Here is a 21,926-nt window from a genome sequence, read left to right as displayed (position 1 = left end):
TGAAAAAAGTATTGTCGCGCTTTTAGTACAATGGCCCTTCGGTTACCCGAACTATCCCCCTGTACCACGTAGAATACGTTCACGAGCTGCACTGCAGTGACAAAAGCAGCGTGCTACAAATGAGTATCGCACAGGTTCCGTGCATCCAAAGAGAGGAAACACGTGGCTCGTTTCTGAGGCGCACGTTCCTTCAGAAAGGCACTTCAAATGCCATTACGTGCTCAAGCGCGTCCAAGCTGCGACAGGTTATAAATTCAGGGTGTAGCCTGAAGCGCGAGATGTACTTCGTGGGTCGAAATACATTTCAAAGTGCAAGTACTTTTTGCAAAAAATTCTTCGTTGATTGAAGTTCAAGGTGTTAAGCAAAAAAAAAAAATGTATTAATTCTTTTTACTTCTCCCCCTATACTCTGGCGGGAAGAATGAACGGTATCACGAACTCCAGTATCGAAATACATTTATCGAAATGGATTGAAAATTGGGAGGTGAAAATGAAAGCGGCCATATCTTTTTAGCCTTTTGTTTATTTCGTTCGCGTCAGAAAACAGAGCAGCTTTTCTTTCTGGAACAGTAACCAGACGTTCACTGTTACTCCAGCCAAAGCGGCAATGAGCCGTGATTTGAAATTTAGATAGCGTTAAAGAAAGTGCTCAACACATCTTTCCTGAGGCAAGCATTTATCACAGAGTCATCGTCTGTCACCTTGTGTACTTTTTTAGTTCATACCAGACTAACTTAGAGTGAAATGTCACGACTGCAAAGACAGAGCTTTTTAAAATTTTTACCCGTAACAGTCCACTGATAAGAGGTCCAAGTAAAGTAATCCAACGTCCTCTCTTCTCCGTCTCTTAGTGTCTTAGCGGTACTTTTCCGAGACGCAGCCTTCAAGTAGCAAACTAATCTAAAAACTGAGTGTCACATACGGAAAAGGTGCGAAATACAGTAGAAGTTGAGTCAGTAGAGAGAACTTTCGATCACGATTTCCTTGCCTTCTCCGTCCAACAGAGACCTGCACACACGAGTCAGTGACACGAACTTGAAGCTGACAGGCCTTATCCCGAGATCTCCGGCTCACTTCGGATCCTCGTGGCTATCGTCATTAATCGATATCGGATCAAGCGCTGTGCGGGACCAACGGCAGCCAGCGGCTCTAAGCAGCAGTGAGGGACTGCTAGTGAGCGGCTGCTGGCGTTTTTATGCCCATTAGATTTTTTTTTTAGTCTCGCTGGCGGTATTCCTGTGCAACACGGGAAGAGCATTGCATGTAGAAGTGTACGGCAGCTCCAGCGACGACGGCTTTTGGGACTACAGCAACAGTAATGCGCTAGCCTGGTCGCGATGGAGGACTGCTTTCACTCCCATAGAGAGGCTCTGGCACAGTCTAGAAAGGCTGGTATAACACGACGTCTTTTTTCGTATCTGGTGGTTTTTTCCAACGTTAGACAGTCCGAACGGTTGCTCCTCGTCGAAAGCCTGTGTGGATGGCAAAGAGCGAAAATAATCAGGCAGAACCAGAATTGCAGTTGCACTGCTCCACTCATCCGACCCTGTCTGAATCCTGCTTTTCCTTCTGATCATTTTCAATCATCTTTCAATCATCTTTCAATCAAGAGCAAAAAAAAAAAAAAAGACCTCGTTTGTGAGCGTTTCGTTGAGGAAGCCGACAAAGGAAAAACACGTATCTGCATGATTGGCCGTAAATTCTATGCGTCCCCGGTGTCGCGTACAGCCTGCCACTGTAGCTTGGAAGACGTTGTCAGGGCCGATCAGTAAGCAAACATCGCATTGGGAATGAAAATGCGCCGTCAATGAAGGCTCTGGCAAGGCGCCGGTAATGTTCACCGGCATTAATGGCCCAGAATTTCTTCTCAAACCATGTTGATTCAGCGACATCACAATGAAATGATAAGCCCCAGCCGCCGCCTACAAATTTGTGCACGGACACCGCCGCCCAACAAACCCAGGCACGTAGCAAATGAATGCTACCGCTCACTGTAGATACGGAACCTCGCCCGAAAATGGCTAAAAGAAAAGAAGATATGAATTCGCGTGCATAATGCTGTACCACAGAAAGCGCCGAATATGTGAGCAAAAGTTGGACATACCGCCACGTGCCGAAGCTTGCTTTGGAGAAACTAAGCCCCGATACCACATTTTCGCGCATCCGTATATAACACTTCATCTTTCAGCCCCCTAATTATCTTCCGTCACACCCAGGGAGAAGGGTGGAGGAGGGGGGCGGAGTTCAGAGCCCGCTTTCTTAATGCACCAGATAACGGCGCTAGGTGCTCCGCATGACAAAGGCCATAACGCTGTGTTCGTCTCCCACGAAGCGCGTGCGACGCCCATTCAGTGAAACTGCATGCGCCGATCGTCGCGGCGGCTGTCGTTGGCGTATGCGGCCCGCCCCGCAGCAATTAGCATGCGCTCATGAATACTGATGCAAGTCGACCCGTTGACAGCAGAACTCGCGAGAGGCTGCGCTTCAATTGCAAAGCGTGCAGCTTTGAGAAATGCACGCATCCTATGGACAGCCTTTCTTTCTTCGCTTTGTCGCGCATTGATCTGCTTGGACGAAGTTTGTGGGTACCTAGAGCTGAACATCCTTTGTTGCTCCACACCAAGTTAGGCTCCGTAGCGCAAAACTAGTTGGTGTGCCAATGCTGCATACACCATGCGCTGCCTTATAGGAGGCTTTCCTACCAGTCGCAATGATCTTAGATTCCATACTCGCACGCGAATTGAGCAGGGCGTATGGGCTTCACATTGTTTCCTGTCCTGTCTGGATGCAACTAGGGCTAGCTGTGATGACAAACGCAACCACTTTGACGAACAACGCAGAACTCTTTAATACAAAAACGCAAGGAAGTAGTTCCGAAGGGCCACAATTCTAGATTGTCTTAATTGAAGAAATGAAGAGAATAGGAATTAAATGATGCTTACTGCGATCTTGTTGCATCGCTTACCGTGTTTAGCGCTGATTAAATAGCTGCCTACTTTTACTGTGCAGTGGATGATTCGAGAAAATGTCTCTATAGGGCTCAACTTTCACTGTGATAGCTCTACAATGAATTTCTTCAGATGTGAAAGCTGCCGTTGTCGGGGTATGCCACTGCTCGTAATTGGAAGTGTTTACGCATGTGACAGCTAATGAGAACTCTGTGCATTAGGGCCTGAGCCGTAAGTAGCACGTGGGCAGTGCAGTGAATTGTCGGACTGTAGTCACTTGACCACAGTCGTCCAGGATGCGGCTGCAGTTATCGAAGATGTTGGCAGGTGGCCTTTCGTCATTGATATCACTTATCGTCGCAGTAGTGGGTGAGAGAGGTTCTTCATTGTTGGTTTTAAACCTCGCCGTACTTGCTCGCGCGACGAAGATACACAGCTTTACCACAGCCGAAGCGAGTCGATGAAAGTGTAGATTTTCGTTTTTCCCTGAAATAGAATAACTATCAGACTCGAAATACGCGAGACTATAGATACTGCTCTCATATCTTGTTCGACTCAAGAGATACCACGTTTCTTGTCGACAATGGTATCCCGTAACGTTTGCAGTATCCCAGCTGTATTCCCCGCTCCACGCCACCGTTCTTAAAGCTGCCTTCCCATCGCGGAATACTCGAGCCGCTTATGATTCAGCACGCCAGAGAAGTAGTTTTTTTCTGTATATCTAAATTGGGCCATGTAGACCACGTGTTGGGTAACCACCATGCCTCGCTAAGCTGCAGCTTGCTCCACCAACGCGACCCGACAAATTAGAACGCGATAGCGTCACAGGCCCCGCTGTGAGCAAAAATATGGTAGGTGGTTCCCAGAGAACAAAATAGGAGACAGGTGAGCCACCTAGGTCACGTGACCTTGCGGCTTCATCTCAACCTGCCCACCGGAGAGTGAGCAAACTGCCCACCGTGGCAGGTGGAAGTTAAATTAATGATCGGTCGCTCGGGAAGACCAACCTGGGGCGCACAAGGCCCACTGCTGGGAGCACCTGCCATCGCAGGGGAATGGCGCATCGCTGAACCGCTGCACCACTTTGCCAGCAGGGGTACGAGGACTCGCAGGGATCTATGTCTGCAAAGCAGAGAATGATCTTCTGCATAGATGGTAATTAAGCTATTATGCTATCACGCCATACCCTTATGGCGCATCTTAAGTTTCCCTCCAATTTTTTCACTACCTTCGTACAAATATGTTTTTTACGTTAATCTCTCAATACATTGTAAGAATCAGGGAATTATTTGCCTAATGATTACATGCTTCTCTATTTTGCTATCAGTAATGATTTACAGGACTGTCGTGAAGGAGAAAGATAAAGAAGGGAGCCTGCGGAATAAACATGACTGCGGGCCGGTTGTCACATGTATCTGCGATATAAACAAAATCGATGACATTAACATGCATAGAGTCGGTGAGTGATGCACGGGTGTGAAGATAAACTGCCAGGCTGCGAATAATACATTACTTTAATACCAACAAAAACGCCCTCGTACGGAGACTTCAGTAGACAGAGAACTCGAGTGGCCGAAATTAATGCGTACCTTTTCACCACGGCGTGCCTCATCGCACACAGTGTCGCTTCTTCACATACAAGTTTATGAATCAAGAGCTAAGTCTACTGTATCGTGAATGACGCGTGAGTCAAAAAAAAGATCGCAATTCGAGCGTGCTTCTTTGCAGACGCTAACGAGAAACTTCGTCTCATTTCACTGGTAATTCCAACGAGGAGGCCGTCGAAGCGCAGAGTTTCGGCAAGCTTATTCAGCTCGCATGGTTGCCGCTCTGATGAATATCACGAGAGACGTGTAGGAAAATGAAATCGGAATTAGCGAGAGCGCCGAAAAACGGTACGAATCAGCAATATAGTACTCTTTTTTTTTTTTTTGTACGCGATTGTCGAAAGAGCAGCAAAGTAGCAGCGGAGAACGGGAGCAGCTTAATCGAGTTTGGGTTTCCGTCGTAACCTTTATGTGTTTTTTTTTTGTAACCGAAACGGAATCATGCGGCCGCTTTCAGAAATTAAACTCTCTGTTTTCAACTTCTCGCAGAACTGTCTGGACCGATCGACCCGACAAGCCGCACGCGGCGTATATTGAGAAAATCCATCTGCCGTTGCTGTCGTGCCGAGTGGAGATATCGTCTGCGGCCACGTGCTGGTCCTGACTGGAAACGGGAAACTTTTGCCGCCCTAATATGGGAAGTTATTTCCTCTAATTGATTCGGGTTTTATTAAGTTTCCGTCGGTACGGGGCTACTAATGAGCTCATTGTCTTCGTAATTTCGTTGACGACCTTAACAAAGCATTGCTTTTTTCAGCCCGCCTCGTTATCAGGAACGCGAGTAGAACGGAGTGCCGATGCCACTGCGTCGCAGAAGATATCCGTAGAGGTGTAGTCTGCGGTCCGCTAGTGCGCAAAAATACGGAAATAGTTTTCTGTCTAAACTTCTTTCTTAAAGCCCTCTCAAAACGAGAGGCTTTGAAGGAGCAATTATGAATATTGCGTCAACCTTTTTTCTTAATAAAAGCTGATTTTCTCTTTTTCTGATTGTGTGGGGTTTTAATGATATTAGTTCAGCGGTAAAAGGCGTAATTATTGCGGAGAAATTGGAAGTTACGAATGGAATATGCTTCCCGTCACCAGATTCTGATTCAGGACGTTTGTAACGATGTCGAAGTAATTTTGAACTCCGTGATCACCGACAAAAGTGGACGGCGGTGCAGTCCAGCCTCAGAGATCCGCTACTAAAAACTACTTCATGTCATCACAGTTTCCTTCTGAAAGCGGTTGCTGGGGGCTTTACCTGTATCTCATTTTTTGGGGGCTTTTATGGTTATTGAAGGCTCCGTTATTACTTAATATAGCATTTTTGACACTAAAACGTGATAATGTTTTCGATACAGGACAACGTCTGTTTCTGTCACCGTCCCTTAAAACAAAAGTGCTGCAAGGCACGGTTAGTAAAAAAACGAATGTGTACAGTTCTAACTCGGATACCTTGCACGTGTATGACTGGTGATAAAGAAAACTCTTTTTTACTGGATGTTTCTGTAACGGAACAAGATCAGAAGCCAGGCAGACAAGTCATTTCTTGAGCCTGTGCGATACGTTATTGCCACGTCATAAGATGCGTGCGCGTGCACGAGAAGAGATAGACAGACAGGGAGTAAAGATTTTTGGCTTATGAATTTGGTTTATGATTTATAGGGGTTTAACGTCTCAAAGCGACTCAGGCTATGAGGGACACCGTAGTGAAGGGCTCCGAAAATCTCGACCACCTGGGTTGAATAAATAAATAGCAGCGCAAAGAGACAAGGACAAGAAGAGACAACAAGGACGGCGCTGAACTTCCAACTTTTATTTCTAACGAATCGTGCGAACATATATGCACTCTGTACAATCCGGCGTCATCGTCAGTGCATGCGCAGATATGTCAGCTCTTTATCAGAAAGAGTGATAGAAGCGGAGCTAACACGTGCTTCTCCCCGATTATAAATCAACTCTGATTCAATGATTTCCCGCGTTACACGTTGATTATTCTTTTTTCTAACGACGGTGCTAGCAAGGTCTGGAGAACATTCTTCACACGTAAGACAGTGGGCGGCCAGAAGTCCTTCAAAATCTTTTCATTTAAGGGCATTATCTACATTTTTGGCATGCTCCCTCAACCTGTCATTCACGCATCTCCCAGTTTGGCCGACATAAGTTTTGCCACAGATTAAAGGAATTTCGTATACCACGCCTTCTGCGCATTCAACAAAGGGTCGCCGATGCCTCTTCCCACAGTTCTTTTGCTTCGCTGTCTCGGGATCTGTCATCTTGCACAGCTTTGACAGCTTGTGAGGAGCAGAGAAGACGACCTGCACGTCGTACTGCTGCGCTACCTTTTTCAGATTGTGTGACAGCTTGTGAATGTAAGGTATCACAGCTACCTTATGCCTACGCTGCGCGTGGGCGTCACACTTACTCACGTCAGTGCGTAACTTGTTGAGTAGGCCTTCAGCAACCGAAATGAGAAGGTGCTGCGGATACCCGGCACTGCTCAGCCTATCGGCTTGATGGTTGAACGCTTCTACGGCGAGATGCGGGCAACTTTTGCTAAGGGCGTTTTTAAAGCAGGAGGTGGCGATGGCTCGCTTAACGCTTGTCCTTGTCTCTTTGCGCTGCTATTTATTCAAGTCATGTACCAACACGCCCAATTTTCCGCGTTAACCACCTGGGGTTCTGTAAATTTATGCCAGGAAAAGGCGTCATTTTTCAACACCGTGTCACCTGGCAGACATAGAGACATGCGTTGTCTTCGCATTCTTTCGGAAGCAAAACTTTGTACTTCGAATCTGGCATTTCAGCTTCCAAGGAAAGCCACTCGATGTCAAGAAATCTTGCACGGAGCGGATGGACAGCTTCAGCCGACCTCTGAAGATTTTGGTATGGCGTGGCGTCGTGGCGAAGAGTGCAACGCTGGAGCTACTTCTGAGGAGATCAGAAAAAGCAGGGCTCACTCTCGTGAGCTCAAAAGTAAGCTGGAATAACAAAAACGGATAAAGATAAAAAAAGACGGAGAACATTTTACGCCCGGGCTCCGAACACACACAAGATTCATTGCAAATGGAACCGAGAGGACCACAATTTCGCCAGCACGGCTCGCCGCTCGTTTTTCGTGCGCGCTGTGGTTGAGGAACTGTGTAGGGATTTTATACCGAGTGCAGTCGACAAAAAGAGAACACAAATAAATAGATACAACTGTGAAGGCTGGGGGTGGATGCACTGAAGAGTACAAAAAAATAAAAAGTCAAAATGTGTTCAGAGGAACTTGCAAGTATTGATTCGCATCGCGCTCTCCACTGCCTCGCATCGTGGTGAGCAGGCTCCGAACGTTGGGAAGCCTAAGAACGCGATCGGTTCGCCGCGAATCTCCCGGCTCGCTTCGGTTCCGCTATTTACGGTCGGCGCCGTGCATCGCGATCGGCGACGAAAATAGAGATTGCGGCGTCTTCACCAGTGCATCCTCGATTGAGGCCGCGGTGCCCGACGCCGTCTCCCAACGGCGGCGACCACCGATGTCGTCGTCTTCTCGCCTCGTTCACGCCTACGACGACGCGTATTCTCCCGAGACAGCACGCGCTGATCCGCGGAGGCGGCGAATCCTTGCCTGCGAATTCAGCCGAGCTGGTCGTCGCGTGATGGCGCGGTCCCTCTCACTTTGTTCGCGGCGATGAACAAACAAACAAACAAACAAACAAACAAACAAACAAACAAACAAACAAACAAACAAACAAACAAACAAACAAACAAACAAACAAACAAACAAACAAACAAACAAACAAACAAACAAACAAAGAAACAAACAAACAAACAAACAAACAAACAAACAAACAAATAAACAAACAAACAAACAAACAAACAAACAAACAAACAAACAAACAAACAAACAAACAAACAAACAAACAAACAAACAAACAAACAAACAAACAAAAACGTTACTCAGCGGAGTGCGTGTTCGTGTTCGACTCCGCGTGCATAGAGATATGCAAGTTATACCTTCCATCTACTCCTACCCGCTGCACAGATAGTGAAGCGCTGAATCGACGCTCCTCCTCGCCTTCTGATGAGGCTGCTCGTTTGTACTGATTCTTTCTTTTTTCCCCTCTGCCCTAAGCACTCAGTCGTTCTCCTCCCGGTTCCTCGAACTAGCTGCGCATGCACAGCGTGTATACGTAATTTTGAGAAACGCAGACAATCGGCGCTTTCGTTTTTTTTTTCATTTTTTGTTTTTCTTCCCTTTTGCTTCAGCGACCCCTCCTCCACTTTATAACCTGGCTTCTCCTTCCGTCTACCGCTGTGTTCCATTCGGTGCAGCCGCGTTTTCCGTCCCCGAGCGCTGTCTCCGTCGTGTCTTCGAGAGCGCGTTCGTGTGCTTCGTCGACGTCATGTCAGGAAGGCGCGAGCATGTACTGCAGCCCACACCCCGTCCGATTGCTGCGCGGCCGCTGAAATTTGCCGGCTCACTTATTCCTGCGGTTCCTGTTGGTTTATGCATTTTTTTTTACCGATTTCGTTCCGCCCAGAAAGGAACCTTTCGTCCGCGCCTTTGCACTTTCCCTCTATTGAGATTCACCCGAGGGGAAAAAGTAGGGGCTGATGACGAAAGCAGTGGGAAACCAATTTGTTTTCCCCTTTTCCAAAGGGAAGTTACCCCGAGGGAGAATGGTGGGAAATGGAGGGAAAAAAAGGAAAACTAGACGAGCGTGTTCTGTTTGTGCCCTGTACGATCACTGGGTTTATTTTTACTCTAGCGCTTTGTGCAGTATTGGACGTGCTCATCTGTACACAGCACATCTGAGGATAAACAGTAAAAAAGAAAGGCTTTTCTAGAAAAAAAAGAGAGCGAATTAAACAACGTTATTACTGAGATGTGTACTTTTTCTTGAAATTTCGCTCTAAAACAGGAAGCGACAAAAAAAAAAAGAAAGCTGTTGGCCTTGCCTTAAATAAGAAAAAGGAATAAGCTTGTTCTTCTTTACGTGTGCTTGTTCGGGTTACAAAGGTCCCCCAGGGTGAATAGAAAAGAAGTAGGAACTAATGAATTTGTGTAGCTGCTTCTGCGCTCTATTTCTCCGCTTATTAAATTTCACAACTTCGTTAAGTGAAGGACGAACGCGAGCCAAAAAGCGTCAGAGAAAGAGCCACTTGCGGGTTTTATGAGAGATATTCGGCTGCTTTAGGCATTCGGCTGCGAAGAAAGATAGATGGAAAGCAAACGTATAGAACGGTTCCTCGCCATGCCTCTGACGTCCTATCATCTCCTCGCCATCTGTCGCGACCAGTGGAGCGCTAGAAAGCAACGTCACGCTTCGCAAGTCTACTAAAACAACAGGCCGTGAAAAGGCTTAAATTACAAAACTCTTTGTGACATGCGCAAGCACTGTCGCTCCACTTCCTCCTCTGCGCAAGCGGGTGGGCCTAAAGCCCCACCTCGATGGACACTTCCCAGGCGTACACGCGAAGCGCCTGCGCGCCCAGCACGCGCCGCGACGGGCGTCGAAAAGTGGCATTCACCTCCATGCTCCTGGTGCTGGCTCGCTCCCCCTCCCGAGCCGACTGAAAGAATGTCAAGCCGTGAACAAAACATGGTTGGGGAGCACTGAAAGGGCGAATTAAACCGCGAAGAAAAGTTCGGGGAACACGAAGCTATGAAGAAAAGAGTCCTCGAGAGCCCCGCGGTCCTCCGATTGTTGGCAACCGGACCCCGCTTCCGACGCGCGCGCTAGCGCCCGTGCGCAGGCGCCGATATCTGACATGCACAGATATCTGCGCCCCGCTCGCGCCTGCTCGCGCGTCGCGCCTCGCGCATGCGCAGACAGGCTCCAGCGTCCGCCCGTGCGCGTAGGCGCTCCCCCCGTACGCCTCGGAAGTGTCCATCGAGGTGGGGCTTAACGCTGCGCTCCGAAGAAGCATGGTTCGCCCGTAATAACATTCTGCGTTCCAACGCGGAGCGAAATTGCCCTTCCGAGAATTAATTGCCTACGAGCGAGCCGAGTACGATGTTTTCGTGCACCTCGCGAGATTTTGCGAACAGCGCTGAAGTTCCGGAAATTGATGTGAGGATACGCAAGGGTGTTGGGAGCGAAACATCTGGTAAGAGCTGAAATGTGTGCTACGAACGTAACGGCGAAAATAAAATGTTTACGCAAACCCGTCATATTCTCTGCCGCGTGATCAAACCAGCAGCAGCGTATATGGGCACCACAACCTCCGCCACTCATAACCGCAGTGTAGCGGCGCTTTGCTGGAAGGACCCGTAGAGTTCCTTCGTAGGTTTCCTAATGCAAGGAGTGCTCCGAGCAGGATTGCTTCTTTAAACGCATCGAAGTTATCTCAAAAAGCCGCCCTTATAAACTGCAGGAGCAGCGGTTGTAGAGGGAGGAGCTAGCTCGATAAACGTAATTTGGCTGCGGAATTCGCTTTACTTCAAACTGAATACTTCTCCACCGAGTGAGAGAGCTTGTTAATGATGACATGGTTTCACAGAGAGTATTTGAAGTCAACAGTTGCTGCTCGATTTCAGTGGTGCCAACTTGTGAAAGCACCATTACTCACTGTAACTGGCTTTCCGGCGATAAACGAAAACATGTCTTCAAAAGTGCGTGGTGCAGAGAGGAAATTAATACCATGTAACTCTGTCCTCTCTCTGCAAAACTCTGCAAAAAAAAAAATCTAATAAACGACGAAGACGTTTGCTCTATCAATAAGGGTTAAGACAGCTGTTCAGAGCTCAGACAGTCGCTGGTGCGGAGGCGTTGGATTCTCTGCAGTGCCTGAATACTTTGGTGCCACGTGATTGCTCTTGGCCAATGCAGGCGAGAGCGGCCTCTGGAAAGCGAACGCGCAGATCTGCTCCCGCGAGAAGCCTACACATGAACTCTACAGGCCTGGTCAAAAAGGTTTCGGCAGCTGTTGCTAGTCAAGCCACGTGCGAAGCGTGCATGCAGCGCTGTAGCAGCTTGTATTTCCCTTTTTCACGTAGCTTGCAGCGTTGTAGTGCCACTCAGGCTTGTTGAAGTACAACAACAACAACAACAACAACAACAACAACAACAACAACAACAACAACAACAACAACAACAACAACAACAACAACAACAACAACAACAACAACAACAACAACAACAACAACAACAACAACAACAACAACAACAAAGCCTGTCGAGCTGCAGTTTAAGGACAGCCCCACTTTCGCCGACGTGCATTAATCGTGGTTGACGGATATCCCGTGCTTTTGGTCAGACGATCTTGTCAATATCTGACTGAACTCACAGAGGACGAAAGTGTGGCTGACAAAACGTGGGAACCACAGTGCGCGAGGCCTTGCGCACAGAGTGCGAATACGGAGTTGCTGTACTGATGGCTGCATCGCAAGAACCACAACCGAATGAGGACAGAACTCTGAAGTCAACGTGCCTTTTTGGCGCACTGCGCTAATTCGTAGCCCGATACTAATTCTGGAATCTTTCTTCTTTCTGCACAGTTACAGATATCACACCTGCCTCATCAGACGAATACAGTCCGCTGAAGAACAAAAAACTTTCTGAGAAATCTCTAATTACTCTTGTCGTGAGCCACACATGGCCATCCTCGCCTAACAAATCACTTAACCTCCTCACTCCACTTCTTTCTCTGCCTTCGTCGACAACGTTTTTCATTCAGTCGGCGTCCAGCTAGCCTCTCTTATGAATCAGACCAGCCGCGACCTCTCCTGGGAGCTACCTGTCTCGCAAAACTTGATTTCCTCATCGTTATGTCTGCAAAGATGCAGAAAAAAAAAAACAGTGAAGCGGAGGCTACGCAGTAAGAATAACTGCTCCTTTTACAAGTCCGTTCATCTGTCAGAACGGCAGTCAGACCTGCTTGAACCGGTCTCTCCGATATGCAAACCCGACATCCCCAGGCTCTGTACCCAGGCGTGTGTGCTGTTGAAGTGTGTGTTTTTTGGCCTACATGTTTAGCGCTTCGTTCCAGGCCGAAAGCCCCTTATTCAGCCGAGATTTCAATAGGGCAGGCTCTTGAAAGGTCGCCACGCGCATCGATTTGCGATTCCAAGACATCACTTACGACTCTTTTGCGATTCAAAACGACTGATTTGCGTTTCAGTTGGAGCATTAGCATTACCCTTTTCCCGACAGGCTAAGCTGTCTTCACTATGCCCGACGCATGTCTGCGTCCGCTTATGCCGCTTTGGCGGCAAAGGAATGCACTGAAGGAGTTATACAGGGCCCACGGCGGCACCGGTGCAGCATAAACGCACGTCAGAGATAACTTTGGAAAGTCTGGAGAGCTTGGCGCACCTAGTCAGTAGCATGTAGTCTGAGGAGCTGGCTCCTGCGTATTTCTCGGATGTCAAGGCGCAGCCTTTGGCGAGAGCTCTAAAGAAGCTGGGCTTCGCATAGCCCTGCCCACTTAATGCAGGCTGAGGAGAGCGGGCTTTTTAACGTCGTGAGCTGGAAACGATCGCTATTACTTTGACGTTACGCCGATTCTGATGAGAGATATTTATGCTGGCAGCAGATGCGGCAGTCATGTACAGAAGGGATTAAAGGAAATAGAAGTAAGTCGGATGTGGCAGAATGACGCGAGAGATATTGTAGTTTGTATTTCCGAAAGCGAAGCTGCACAGGACTGGGCAGAAATAAAAAGGAAATGTGCAATAGAAAAAGAAATGACGCACAAATTAATTTTCTTCGCTGATACATCTAGTATTTTTGATCATCGCAGCTTATCGCCCTTGCAAGCTCGCATATTCTGACAATTGTTTTCGTTCCAAGTCATTCTTAAAAAAATAGCAAACTTTTTCTCGCGCTTTGCGCACGGAAAAGTTATAAGGAGCCACAATATGCAAGAGAATTATTTCGTTGCATTCCATGCACGTCGTTTTTCATGAAAGCATTGAAATGCATGTAATCTGCAGCGACCTGTGTGGTTACTACGAACCATGTACCACGCCGACGTGTCCAACGTCTTCGTGGTCAGAATTCGCACATTTGAGGATATCTACTAAAGGTGACACGCTGCTAGTGGTTTTAGAATCTGTCTTCCCACTCTTTAACTGGGGTTAGAAATATCCAGGTAATCATTTGACAAATCTTCTATATCTTTAAAGGTAGTGATAGGTGTGTAACCGACACCTCAATATCTTTATCCAAGAGTGAAATTGCCTACCTGGAATCAGTTCATGAGTGATCATCCTTGTTTTCACGTATTTGGCTTTGTTTATTGCTTCTTGCTTTTCTAACCTTGTATAACTTTAATCTTTTAGATTTTTTTGTTTTTCCTCCTGTATTTTCTGCAGCCTTCCTAAAAATATTCAGTTGTAAAACAACGCTCGTTTGCGTCTTCTTTCTTTGTACTCGTCCCTGTGTTGCGTTGAATTCTCCAAGAAGCCTCCTCTTCGACTCACCCAGCTCAGCATAATCGTGTATCCATTTAATACCTGACAGACATATTGCTTTTTATTCGTGTTTTTCATCATTCACGATGATTTCGCTTTAATTAAACAGCTCCAATTAACTTTTGAATCATGCAGGTGGTAAGGTTCATCAAATCCTCAAGCTAGTTCTCTAGATATCATGAAACAAGCCAGTGTTTTCGCCAGAGTGAATGTCTAGGTTGCGTTTACGCAAACTTTGTGAAGTTCATGCTCAGTCACGCCTCACGCAGAGCAAACCAGAAAGAATAAATATCAGATTACTGGAATTAAAGAGCCCGCAGGAAGGTGCCTAAGTTCACGAAACCTTTTCGAATCAAGAACACTCCCTTCTCTCGAGTTGGAGAGGGCAGGAATTCACGCGCGAAACGAATGAAAAAAAAAAAAAAGACGTGAAATATTCAAACGCGGGGCTGGTTGGCTCTTAACCATGGAGGAAAAATGCAAGGCACAAGACGCCGGACAGTGAAAAGAAGAACGCAAGAGAAGCGCTCTCCTGTGTTGGTCTTCCCCATTGTCCGTCGTCCTAATGCGTTGTTTCTTCCGTCAAGTACCTGGAAGTGGGCGTGGTCAGCCGATGTCACTGTCATAGAAGGCACGGCATTTTGATTGCTTCAGGGGATGTGGTTTCTGGGGGACAGCGGGCAGGCTGGATTCACAAACAAAAGTAAAAATCTTCGCTTCCAGAAGCCGAATTTTTTGGTAGATTGATAAACGGAGGGCAAAAACAAAAAGAAGCAACGACACAGATAGCCAGAAAGTAGGTTATATCGCCTAAGGTAAAGAGGAAAAAAACGTACAGAAGCAGCACACGCAACAATTCGATTAATCGGCATGCGAAGTCCACGAGCACGGGCACTTAACGACTTCTGCCGATAGGAAATGCGCCGCTGGCCATGCGATGGGCCCAGAAGTGGCGAGAGAGAGTGCCAATGTACTTTACTTTTCTTTTTCGCGAGGTTTGCATAGGCGGCACTGCTACACGCAGTCGCAGAACATTTCTCGATAGAAATTTTAGCAAATGCACAAAAAGAAAGAACAACTTAAGCCTCGTTCCGCACTTATCATTGCCTTCGTTTTTTTTCTCTCTCTCTCTCGCCACATATTAGTGGCAGTCACTTCTTTTTCTCCACCCGAAAAAGCTATTACCGCTGCGGTAGTCTCCAGTCGTTGCTCTCAGGGAGGGCCAGGCCTACTCGTAGGTGTACATTTTTCTCCGGGAAAAAACGTCACGGGCTTTTTGCTCAGAGCTATCGACTTTGTCTCGCGAACAGTTCTTGAACTCTTGATGGTGCGCTGGGCTAGTCTGGATGCATTTCGGCCCGATATTTTAGAGTTGAGAGAACCTCTTTTCCTGCCGAGGTATATGCCGTAGTACGGGTTGCTTGCTGCGCGAGTTCGGCATTGCTGGTGTATTCAGATTTTCTGAGTGCATGACGAGGTAGTCGACGCGAGAAAGGCGAAGTTAAACCATTTCTTTTTTGTAGTGAGTTCAGTAGAAGCCCCTCGTTACGTAAACAAGCAAAATAAGGCAGCAGTTTAATTTAAACCAAGGAAAGCAAACAGCGATTTTCGCGCCCCTATGCAGCGAGCTTTGGCCTTAGCAGTGCTTTACCTTGAAGATAAATTGTGAGAAAAGCAGGAAATGAGACAGCACGCCCCCGGTGTAGACAGAACCGACAGCAACTGCATAACAGAAGAGGGCAAATACGGGCTGGTTGGTAGATGTTTTACGCTGGTGTTTTGTCCTTCTCTTGTGTCTCGTCTTTGATTGCGCTGTTTTTCCAATTCGTAAAGCAACTGCATGTCGCTCACCCCCCCCCCCCCCCCTCCCCTCCAGGGCCTTTGTAAATAGCCCCGACCAGTATGTACATCTCTTTCCATCTGTGGGTACTCGAGTAAATTTTGTGCAATTAGCCGTGACTGCGGCAGATGACGCAAATGCCAAACCTGACGACGGGCGCTTTCCTGTTAGATCAAAGCATTTTAAACACCTGTCGGAAACATAATAATTTGCGGCAAGTTCGGAGTTCCAGGATGTCGCTAGGTGGCTCTCGCAGTCGCAAGAGTACTTACCTAACTTGCTTATGTGTATCGAAGAGAATAACGCAGTATGGCGGGGCGGGATGTAGACACTGGTGTAATTGTGTTTTTGCACGAGGCGGATAAATGCACGGGTGAAAAATAGACCGAAGCCTTCAGTCTTCTGCCTTTCACTGTACTGGGGTTTGTCTCCCTCATCTTGGATCACGAAAAACACGTCGCTTATGCCTATTGCGTGCACTGCTTATTACATTCCAAAGAACCCGTAAGAATGGACGCCGCGTGGCAAGGCAGTAGTGTTCTTAAAAGATGCCAATACGGTAATGCTATCTCATAAATGCGTTTGATCAACGCTGCAGTTCCGGCTTTTACATTTCAAATTTTTTGTTAGTGCAAAGGCACTATTCCGATGGATAAACCACGAGCAGGATTTTGTGGCGTTTGTGGGTTTGCACTAAGTGAAATAAATATATAAAAAAAATTGGCGGGGGCTTAGCTTTGGTTAAGCCTGGTAGGTTGCGAAAGCAAAAGCGCAGCGCCTCCAACTGAAGGAACGCTGTGCGCCGCGTCTACAGGTCACGAGTGGCTACCGGCCGCCGCTGCGCGACGACTCAAAGCATCTTCGGTATTTTTTTATATTTTGTTTTTGGTGTTGTTGTGACTGGAAGAAAGAAAACATAATCTACAGCTGGTATGACGTCACAGCGGCAGTAGCGCCACAGGTGCGCAGCGCGGCAAACACAGACTGTAACTGCAGCCGGGCTCTCTGAAGGAGCGAGTTGGCCGGCCATATTCACTCCGCTAAAGGTCAAACGTAACTGCGGACTGGTAACGCGAAGGCTTGAAAGTGCGAGTAGCATTGCTTTCGCAATAGAAATAAATATCCGTGACTGGGATTCCAACCCGCGGCGGCACGAAGAGATCAGCTTCGCTGGACACTGCGCAGGAGCACTAGGCTATTGGCGGAGCCGAACAAGCCTCATGTTAAGCTGCACTACACTTTCGCGCTGCGCAGTGTACATCGTTGTCTCCATCTACTATTACTACTATCAAACTAATATTCGCGCTTTTAAATACGGGTCGGTGGTGACAGAGAGATGTTCGCTGAATGCGTTAGCGTGGACAACGCTGTGGCAGAAATACAGCACTAGAGCAATACGCGTTGAAGCTGACAGCATTTATTTATTTATTTATTTATTTATTTATTTATTTATTTATTTAGGACATACTGCAGGCCCAGTGAAGGGCCCTGGCAGGAGGGGCACAATAAACACAATACAAAAAAGCACAAAACAAAAAGTACAAGGCAAGTAAAAAAAAAAATCAATGAACGGCCTGTTCAATAGCATCAATGTCAACTGTTGATGATGGTGGCAACTGATTCCACTCGTTAATGGTGCGGGGAAAAAAAGAGAATTTGAATATGTTAGTTCTGGCAAAGTAAGGTTTTAACAATTCAGTGTGCCTGTTTCTGGTTGACCTGGACGTTATCGGTTGGAGATACAAATCGGGGGCCATTGACAGTTTGTTAGTTTTCAATAGAAAGAGAAATCTTAACCTTAGTATTCTACGCCGAGTTTCAAGGGACTGTATATTATGTTGAAGCAACAGAGCAGATGGTGAGTCAGTGGTGCGATATTTAGAAAATATAAACCGAACTGCTTTGCGCTGAAGACTTTCAAGGGCATTAATGTTAGTCTTTGTGTGAGGATCCCAAACAGTGCATGCATACTCAAGTTTTGGTCTAATCATGGTGTAATATGCCAATTGCTTAACGTTAGGGGGAGCTTGTTTTAACTTGTGCCTAAGAAAACAGAGATTGCGAAACGAAGAAGAGCATACGGTTTCAATATGTTTATTCCAACTAAGATTATTCGTTAGTGTTACTCCTAGGTACTTGTATTCTTTGACTTCTGAAAGGTGCCGAGTGGGAAGATTATATGAAAAGGAATGACTGTTTCTTTTATTAGTGATCCGCATAAATACTGTCTTGTCAGCGTTTAGTTCCATCCCCCATTTAACGCACCATTCACTAACATTCTGTAGGTTATGATTAAGTAAAATCTGGTCGCCTGGAACTTTAACTTCATTAAACAAAACACAATCGTCGGCAAACAACCTAATTTGAACAGGATGAGAGATGATGTCTGTAATGTCATTAATATAGATAAGAAACAGTAATGGCCCAAGGACACTGCCCTGCGGGACACCAGAAGTGACTGGAAGTTTGTTAGAACAATGATCATCGATAATAACATATTGAAATCGGTTAGATAAATAAGCTGCAACCCAATTAACAATAAAAGAAGGAAGACCTACAGTTTCAAGTTTATGGATAAGTTTATTGTGCGGAACTAAATCAAAAGCTTTCTTAAAATCTAGAAATATGACATCTATTTGGCCGGAATTGTCCAGAACTTGAGTGAAATTGTGAATTACGGATGTAAGTTGGGTGACCGTAGAAAAGCCTTTGCGAAAACCATGCTGGAAAGCCGATAATTTGTTGTTGTCATCGAGAAATGTTTTAATGTAATTGTTTTAATGTAATTTAATGTAATGTTGATGCAGAAACGCGGCACTGGAGCATAGGCCGCCGGCGTACGTTGGTTGAACTGGCATTGGCAATGAAAAAGTTGAAGACGCGCGTAACTGGCTCCCCGGGTGAGCGGGCTTTCAGGTACGTGGCAGTGGTGTCCACTTGGAAAAAAGCGTGCTTTCGCACAATATTTTGTGCTTAGCAATGGTGAACCGGCATCCAATCTTTTTCTTATTGCTATAAGAAATACGCTCACAAACTTTCAACTGCCACAGCCCTCGCCAACTGAGGCGTCTTTTTCCGGCGTAGTGAACTTTAGGGACAACTGAGAGGAGAGTAATAGAGGGAACAAGTGAAAGAGGGGGGGGGGGGGGGAGTGGTAATATAAATACCACTCGAGCTGGTATATTGTTTAATGCAAGCCCACAATAATTGCTCGCTTTTTTCTTCTTCTGTGGAGTAAGCCTTTCTTTCAGAAAAGGAAAGGGACGAAAAGAATAGGTATGAGGCCGTACTAACCAAATTAAGTAACAACACCACTTAGATGGCCGGCACATACGGACGTCGCCAAGTTACCATTATTGAACGAGGATACCTGTAAGTCGCGTGAGCCAGCGAGAATGGCGCCGGCCAGTTGTGGAGCGCACCAACGGAAGATCAGTTTTGTGAATCTCGACCCCCGATCTTCGCAGCCCAGAGGACACATTTCGACCCGGTGCTTCTGACCCCATATCTCAAGATATAGGCAAATTTGCCTACGTTTCGGACTTCCGCTTGGCGTAGTGGTGCTCATTAAATGTAATAGACCAGCAGTTGTGCTGCATAAAAATCAGTGACAATCTCCATGGGAACGGACAAATAATGGTTGGCCAGCGCAACACAAGCCAAGCGTCGTTAATGGGCATACCAGGGTACCGTATAACAAAAAACAAAGTGGCCCCTACTCTTTTTTTTCTATTTCTATAAATGCCTCGTAATATATATTTTAAATGGTTTGGAATGATGGTCTTTTAAAGTCGTTTTTCATGTTTTTATGCCGGTTTTTATCTCCGTGGATAATATTTTTACTGATTGCACCCACAAGAAGCCTTTTGCTATGGGTACAAAAAGCGTTTTTTGTATTTCATCTATTACATCTATAAATGAATATGACTTGAATATGAAGTCTTACTCAACGCGCATGATAACAAATGTGGCTACTCTCAGAAAAAACAATCAGGTTTTGTGGGCGCCATAGGAATTCTGAAGACTAAAGATTACAGCGGAGACGCCCGTCTTATATAAAGGTCGCAAGGTTTTCCTTAAATCCGTCTTTCTCTACAAGGGCACTTACCTTGTTCATAATCGTGAGGTCGTAATACGTGAGGAATTTTGTTCAAGAATTGGAAGATATGGCTTCAATTTCTGCTACAGCTCCCCGTGCTCGTTTGGCGCTATAGTATCAAACTTATTGAGTCAAAAGCATGTACAACTTCCCCGCAAACTTTTTAGCAATAGCTGTGTGTTTCGTTCTGTAAATACCCTTTTTTCGGGGATATTACGCGGCCACATGTCAAAGCATAAAAACATAAATCCTCATCCCTTTCGGGTAAACTCGTATGCTCTGACAAAATGGCAAGGCGAACCGACTGGTGACAGCGTTCGAAAACTTAAAGCACGAGAAGACGGAGATGGTATAGTTCATACATATCCGTATGTGATTTTTATTTTACGAAATGTTTATTGTCCCTCGTCCTTTTTGCTTTATTACATTTCCGAACAAGAATTGGAGTATGTGTTCAGCCAACAAGCACTGTCTTCCAGAAGGCTCTATGAAAACTGCCTTCTCATGATAGCGCACTGCAGGCACAGATGAGCATTACATAGACAGGCTAAATCATCTTAAAGCTAACAATGTTTAAGCAGAGGCCAAAACAATTCTTGGTGGGTTGGCGACTAGTCGCTGGCCTCTTCCTTCAGGTACGGTTATACTGAAAACAGCTCAGGAGACCTGTGCGCAGAGTATGATTGCCAACAAGAAGCGTTCTGTAACTTTTCTCTCTCTGCACTGCTCTCATACTGAACGTGACGGCGGAGGCGCTCATGGAGAGATGTGTTTTTAAAAGAAGACGAGTCTAACTTTGCACGACGTCTTTTGGGCGTGTTGGTCTATCATTTATACGAAGGTAAAGAGCGCTATGCTCCTGTAGAGTGCTTATCACCATTCGGTGTTTTCCTTTCTTCGAGGTCTTTACCTACGCAACCAAGAGGTATGGCTCTTTTACTCCTGGCCTCTCATTGCTGTAGCTTCTGCAACCGTGCCGGATCGTAGTGAGGCAGGGCATCTATCGACGCAGCAGCCCTGAGCTAGACACTCGACGTGCATGAACGTGAAGAGGTGGGCGAGGTGGCCGAGCTGTAGCATGGCAGAAACTCACCCGTCGAAGACCGAGGAGTGATGAGCACCGGGCCGTGATGCTCTTCCTCCCAGGCGGTGACCACCACGTGGTGGCTCACGTGGGTGGGCACGGGGCAGCGCACCAGCAGAGCTCCGCCCCGTGGCACAGATCCCGGAGTGGACCACATGCGCAGCTCCCAGTCTTGTGCCACCACTGCGTGAGTAGAAGAGCGACAGATCGAAGGGAAAGATTGCGATTACAGCGAAGACTTAGAGGTTTAACGAGTATTGAGGTTAACTGAATCAGTAATTATATGAAATCAAAACACTGTAATGTCGGCAGCAAAAGTTTAAAAGATGCGGGTGCGCGGAAGGATGTTTACTTTGATGCAGTATCGTGCACGTTTCGTCCACTTGTAATAATACCAGGTGAGTAAATCTTGATTTAGAGCCGCAATAATTTCTCTTTAGAAAACACGCACTTCGTGAACTTTACCGATGCTGATACTGAGGCCAGTTGGTTCACCATCTTCCCAAAAGCATGCGAGCCAGAAAACTCAAGAGGGCACAATGACAATCGCACAAGTTAAAACTTACAGCTCTCTACTACTTATCGAAGGGGGGTATTTATAGATGAACAGTATCATAATTACAAAAATACCGTCATGCATGCACAAAATTTCCATATTGTACACTGCCACGCATCTGCACTTATATCTACCTCGCTTTTTGTGAGCGCGACGAATGATGTACTTACGCACGTTCCTTTGCCCTCTGTTTCTATCAAAAAAGCTTCCGCAGTTGCCTTTTGAATTCGTTCTTCCCCCTTGCCTACTATTACAGTTTTGTGAAATAAGTGTTTGCCATTCTGTATCCACCGACTACTTGGCTGCGCTACATTTCCTGGATAGGTGAGTGTCAACACGAGGCTACTATAATAATAATAATGACCGGGAAAATCACCCACCCAAGAGATCTTGCGCACCATTGTAGC

At 46.4% G+C, this 21,926-nt stretch overlaps 1 protein-coding gene across 2 annotated transcripts in view; it reads right to left on the bottom strand.

The window, feature by feature from the left end:
- Positions 1 to 21,926, bottom strand: part of LOC149372036 (cell adhesion molecule Dscam1-like) — a 197,521-nt gene that overhangs the window by 62,922 nt on the left and 112,673 nt on the right. For both annotated transcript variants that reach the window (XM_089566395.1, XM_089566396.1), the window contains exon 4: positions 20,973 to 21,146. In XM_089566395.1, coding sequence (XP_089422521.1) covers positions 20,973 to 21,146 — 174 coding nt within the window. The remainder of the gene's footprint in view (positions 1 to 20,972; positions 21,147 to 21,926) is intronic.

The sequence above is a fragment of the Amblyomma mixtum genome, chromosome 1 (genome assembly GCF_055824585.1).
Source record: "Amblyomma mixtum isolate Tamu chromosome 1, ASM5582458v1, whole genome shotgun sequence".
Classification (NCBI taxonomy): domain Eukaryota; kingdom Metazoa; phylum Arthropoda; class Arachnida; order Ixodida; family Ixodidae; genus Amblyomma; species Amblyomma mixtum.
The sequence above is the reverse complement of the archived record's forward strand: the minus strand, read 5'-3'. Positions and strand labels throughout refer to the sequence as shown.